At 43.7% G+C, this 5,958-nt stretch overlaps 1 protein-coding gene across 1 annotated transcript in view; it reads right to left on the bottom strand.

Moving 5' to 3' along the window:
- LOC103174192 (NACHT, LRR and PYD domains-containing protein 3-like) overlaps window positions 1–2,873 on the bottom strand; it is a 17,782-nt gene extending 14,909 nt beyond the window's left edge. Inside the window, 1 exon segment of the mRNA XM_042346059.1 lies at window positions 2,760–2,873. Coding sequence (XP_042201993.1) covers window positions 2,760–2,873 — 114 coding nt within the window.
- Between the last annotated feature and the right edge of the window lie 3,085 nt (window positions 2,874–5,958).

The raw sequence follows: 5,958 nt of genomic DNA, 5'->3' as shown, positions 1-5,958 counted from the left end.
GAAAGAGAGAGAAAGACAGACAGACATTGGCGAAATTGACAACTCACACTGAGGCCTCCCGGCGCCGAGGAGTAACCCCACAAACAAATCAGGAATGTTTTACCCCAAAAAGATAAAGTTTAATTCCCTCATTAATTCTGAACAGAAGGAAAGACGAGACAGGAAGAGGTTCGTGTGTGTGAGTGACGCCGCCGCTTCTCTGTCGGGACGTCGGTGAAGTGAAACCTACGGACAGAGACTCGAAGCTTTTCTGACCCGATGACCGGACGCGGTGAAGACCTTCGTGTTGGACCGTGACCTGCGGTCACCTCCCCCTCGGCTCGGCCTTGAGCTCCGCCACTGTCCAGCGCTCTGGGACTCTCCCCCTCACCAGCGGCGCCATATAAAGCAAAGTTGTTGTTGGTGTTACAGGCCACAATTTTAATACAGAATGGTATAGTTTGACACTGTGCCGTTGCCCCCACCGTAGTCCGAGGAGACGGGCAAACTGTGCAGTGTAATGTTTTATCCGAGGCTCCAGGAAAACAGTACATTGACACTGTACGAAAGGCTGATCCCGTCACTACAGTCATCCAAACAGGTCACTGTGGCCACAAACAGCCCAGACATTTGGTTGTCACCCAAATATATTGCCCACAAAACATACAGTCAGTTCACGTATATCCAATATATCACAATATATCCCGTGAAGCGCTTTCAGGCGTCTCGGGTACGCGATGAGACGGCGTATCAAATGCAAGGATTATTATTTAATTTATTATTAAATGACGAGTTATTAACTGATATGCTACACGACTCCACCGATTAAATCACTCCACAAAAATAACAAAAATAACGCAAACCATTAGGAAACTTATATTGAAAATTGTAAATAAATGAATAGAAGAGTTTTGTTGGAATCTTTAGTCACTCTACACCTTTGGCCAAGTAAAAGATTCAGCCCTTTCCAGGTATCAAACAGACGAATGAATATTAGCAATCCCGAAACCTCCAAATATACCACAATAAATCATCACAGAAGCATATCCGTCTGGACCCAAACATTGAGTATGACTTATGTGAATATAATAATTATAATTCTTGTTTTAATGGAGTTCAGGTCCTCCAGCATGTGAGGCGAGAGCTCTAATCGCTGAGCTGCAGGACTCCGCGTGAAGTCCGAATTGCAGGCAAACTGTACAAATTGTGAACAATTAGATTTAATAAACATGTGCAATTTAGTACAGCCAGAAAATGTCAGGAACGGGTTAAGACTACAGTTTCCGCGATTCAATGTGTCTTGATCCATCACCACATGCGCACAGAGAGCCAAGCGCTGGAGTGACATTGAATCGCGGGTTTATTGTGGCTTCTGGATTTCACATCACCTTCAATGTGAAGGACAAATATCTTGTGGAAACTGTTCATGGCAATCCCGTTGGTTTGTCAGCTTTTTAGGACGAAAGAAACCAGTGACAACCTGAACATCTCAAGGTTAGGCTTTCCAACAAGAACAATAACAAAACTACACGTGTAGTTTTGGAGTCCTGTAGCAAGCGAGAGACCTGAGTTCAATTCCAGGCAGAGGGCGAAATCTTGGGCAAGTTTCCTTACTCCACACTCCTAATAATAATCCCTCCAATAATAATAATAATAATAATCCTTGCATTTGATATAGCGCTTTTCACGTCGGGAGGACGTCCCAAAGCGCTTCACAGAACACACTGTAAAGTGAATTGACTGTATATTTGTGGGCGATCGCGGCAGCCAATTGCGCACAGCAATGTCCCACAAACAGTCGTGGATTGAAAATGACCAATTTATTATTGTTTTTGGTTTTTGGAGGGATTATTATTAGGCTCTGTGTGGAGTAAGGAAACTTGCCCAAGGTTTAGCCCTGCCTGGAATTGAACTCAGGTCTCTCACTTGCAAAGCGAGTGCTCTAACCACTGAGCTACAGGACTCCAAAAGTTAGCAGCGATTGAGTTATGGGGGTATTATTATTATATTCTGAAATGGGAAAAAGTAGCCCGTTTGTTTGTTTATTAATTAATATTCATTTTAATTAATAATCCAAAACCAAAAACAATAATAAATTGGTCATTTTCAATCTTCGACTGTTTGTGGGACATTACTGTGCGCTTTGGGACGTCCTCCCGACGTGGAAAGCGCTACATCAAATGCAAGGATTATTATTATTATTAGTGCCTTACACTTCGGGAAGGGATTGGATGGTTAATGTTTCCGAACCGAGCGCAGGGTCCGCATTGGGGCGGAAGGAAGGCATGGGGTGGGGTATTGGAAGGAGGGTGATCGAAACTCCTGTTGAAGCGGAGGGTCCTGGGTTGCGTGTTGAAGAAACCAATGGAGGGAGCGAAAAGGAGTTCCAAATGGTGGGGACAGAGTAGCTGAAGGCCCACCAACCAGGTACATCTGGAAACTTTGCGGTTTAGCTCGTACCTTTTTATTCTCTGTTGTACATATTCATTATGATGCAGATAACATACAGATTATTAAAAAAACATACCTTGTCCTTGATATAGCACTTTGATTTTATCAATCCCCTCCTCAAACCACCCCCAACCCCTCAATCTCTCTAACCCCTAATATAGCTATCCCATTTGCATCCTAGAATTTCCAATCTGCCCTCCTTGTCAAACGCATTGTTGCCGGTCAACTTTGGTCTCATCTCTCCCTCCATTTCCTCCTCGAGCCCCTGCAGTCTGATTTTCGTACTGACTGCCCACAGCACAGAGACATCGCTTGTCAAAGTCACAAACAATGTTCTCTGTATCTGTAATCAGGACTCTCTCTTCCTCCTCATCCTCCTGGATCTCTATACAGTGTTCGAAAAGGATGACCACGTAATCTTCCTCCACCATCTCTTCCATCATCTTCCTCAGTGGGACAGCACTCGCATGGTTTGAACTCTACTTAACAAAGAGCCCCGACTTCATCTCGGCAAACATTTTCTCCTCCTGTCCCCGCCTGGTAACCTGTGGTAACCCCAGGTCTCCATTTTTGGCCCTCTTCTTTTCCTCATCTAGATGCTCACTCTGGGCTATATCATCCACAGATATGGAGTAAACGTCCACATATATGCTGATGGTACACAAATCTGCTTTGTCTTCTCCAGTATCGACTCCAGGTCCACGAATGTTCCATCATCTTTACTGGCATACATCGTGGCGTGGAGGAAAGCAAACTTCCTGCAGCTGAATGTGGACAAGATGGAAGTCATACTGTTTGACTCTCAACGTATTCACTCCTGCAGATCTGAGCTCCTCAACCTCCATGGGCTCTCCCTCAGACTCATTGAACCTGTGCACAATCTTGGCGTCTGGTTTGACCCCCTGCTCTGTAAGATGATATTTATGATGTTTATATCAATGCAAATTGCTGTCGTTATTCGAACAGATCACCTTAGTATGGTTTAAGGTATTAATGGTCTCCAAAATCCATAGGTGGAACTTGATTTATCTGAACAACTGTTAACATAGAGATGTGGAGTATAAGCAACAGCCTGACAGTTGGGCCGAATAGCCTGTATTTTGTATGCTTCTATGAATCTAAGAGCCACAGCTTGTCTAATCCTTGTTCATATTTATTTCCTCTAACACTGGTGATCATCCTGGTCGCTCTCCTCTACACTGCGTTAAGGATCTGTGCTGACTCTTCAGTCATTCTTTGCCTCAATCCTTCCATCTTGCGGTTTTGGCTGGTTAGACTCCAGCAGTTACCCCAACACACACTCACGGTGTTTGTTGACCGGTTTTCAGACACTGGGCTGACAAAAAATTTCAGCTAAGAAATCGCGCCGCTCCTTAAGTGCTCCGAGATGTTTCCCACGTGAGGAGCACTGTATTGTTGTTGTTGTTATTGATTTTATTGTCTCCTCTGAGACGTCTCGTTTCCTGGGTGATTCTCCCTCGATTATCTAACGATAGTTTACAACTTATCCCTCGAACTCGAGAGATCGGTCTGCTCCGAATATGGTGACACGATAGAGAAGATGGCATATTTCTGAATGGTTTTCACTTTCTTTTACGCTCTAGGAAATAAGACTAAATTATGTTGCAGTCTACATTCTATCGGACTGAATGCCGACATTTTCTTTCTCTTTCCCGACAAGTGGAAATCATTTTTGATAAAATGTTGCTCATGTTGTTGACTATCTTCCTGGTCCCAATTCCGAAGCCCAATCCACAGTTACATTAACTGATAATATGCATAAAAGGCAACATTGCATATTGGCAATGATAACGTTTAAATGACTGTTAAACAAATGAGGTTCGAAGATCACGATCAGGAGATTAGATAGAGAGCACAGTGGTTGCTCTAAATTGAGAGGGTTGTTAAAATGAATCAAAGGTGAATTTGAAGTGGAGGTGGCAATTATTGTTGTATTAAGATAGACAGCAACAAATGCTTTATGTAGTGCAAATCTTGCAGCGTATAATCACAGTGCACTTGACACAATGTGTAACAGAAGTGAAACATAATAAATTGAGAAAGAATCAGAGTATGACAGAGAGAGTGAGAGTGCGCCTGAGAAACGAGAGAAAGTCAGATTTACATAAATAGGGAGAGTGTGTAAGAGAGAGAATGGGAATGAGAGAAAGAAACAGATTCAGGGAGAGAGAGATGGTGCAAGCAGTGAGTGACTGAATGAGTGAGATTGTGAGACGGTGTGTGTGTGTGTGAGAGTGGTGGAGAGGGGCAGTGAGGGAGAATGTTTGTGAGAGAATGAGAGAAGAGAGTGTGTGTAGGTAAGAGTGTGAGTAAGAAACGAGAGAGACAGTGGGGGGAGGGGGGTGGATGGACATGGAGTAGAGAGAAATAGAGTTTCTTACTCTATAGAAATAGTGTTTGACAGAGGGGGAGACAGATTGATTGATACCCAGACTGATAGAAGAGAGACAGCGTGTGAGAGGGTGAGTGAGAAAAGAGTATGATTGACAGAAATGGTGGACTGAGTGAAAGAAAAAGACGGGCTGGAGAGTGTGTGGGAGTGTGGGGTTGTGGCGACAGCAAGAAACAGAGACAAGGAGGGAGAAAGCAGAGACGGAGGAAAAGAGAATGATTGAGCGTGTGGGAGGAGAAAATATTTGCGCAAGAGGAGAGTGAAGATGGGGAGTGAGTGATAGAGAGAGGGGAGATAGAGGGAGTGTTAGAAGGGAAAGAGATTGTTAGAGGGGTGTTGTCGTGTGGGGAGAAAGGGTGTATGAGAGAGAGTAACTGAGATAGGGAGAGAATGTGAGAGAAACAAAAGGAGAGGGGCAGAGAGTGATTGAGAGAGTGACACAGGAGACTGTGAGAGGAAAGAGATAAAATGAGCGACAAAATCCACACCATTAACACAATATTTTTAAAAAATGGCATCTCCAATAAGTTTATTTCTTCCTTTCCTGTTTAGTTTTTCAAAAATTCCTGAAGCCAAACTTTGATACCAAAACCACAAACAAAGAACTATAGAGATGTACAGCACCGACGAAGAGTATTCAGCGTGTGGTGGATGTGGTGGCACATTTATAACAATTCCTTCCGTCCCATTTCTCTGCTCTGTTCCCTAATCTAGTTGTAGATAGTTCACTCCATTTAGTTCGATATGTAGACCTGTTTTGAAAACCAATATGGATTCTGCCTCAATGACTATTCCCGCCAGAGCTTTCCGCAACCCAACAATCAAATGCGCCGGACAACATATTCTCCAAACCTCCTCATTTACTAGTTTTCTACTTGTTTGTCTTAAATTGATGTTTTAAGAACTAAACCTCGACCAGTGGAACTTTTATAGCAGGTAAAGATTGAGTTTCTGTGGAAATCTCCAAGGGAACAGGGCGAGGCTATGATTTACTGCCAGACATTAGCTGCTGGACTCTGACCAGAGTGTGTTATTACCTGTACAGCCCTGAACACTGAAGTACATCACTGAGAGGCTCGGGAACCAGTGACAGGAACCGCAGCTCAGTCAGTGGG

This window comes from Callorhinchus milii, unplaced genomic scaffold (assembly GCF_018977255.1).
Source record: "Callorhinchus milii isolate IMCB2004 unplaced genomic scaffold, IMCB_Cmil_1.0 Scaffold278, whole genome shotgun sequence".
Lineage (NCBI taxonomy): Eukaryota > Metazoa > Chordata > Chondrichthyes > Chimaeriformes > Callorhinchidae > Callorhinchus > Callorhinchus milii.
This window is presented reverse-complemented; position numbering and strand designations above follow the sequence as displayed.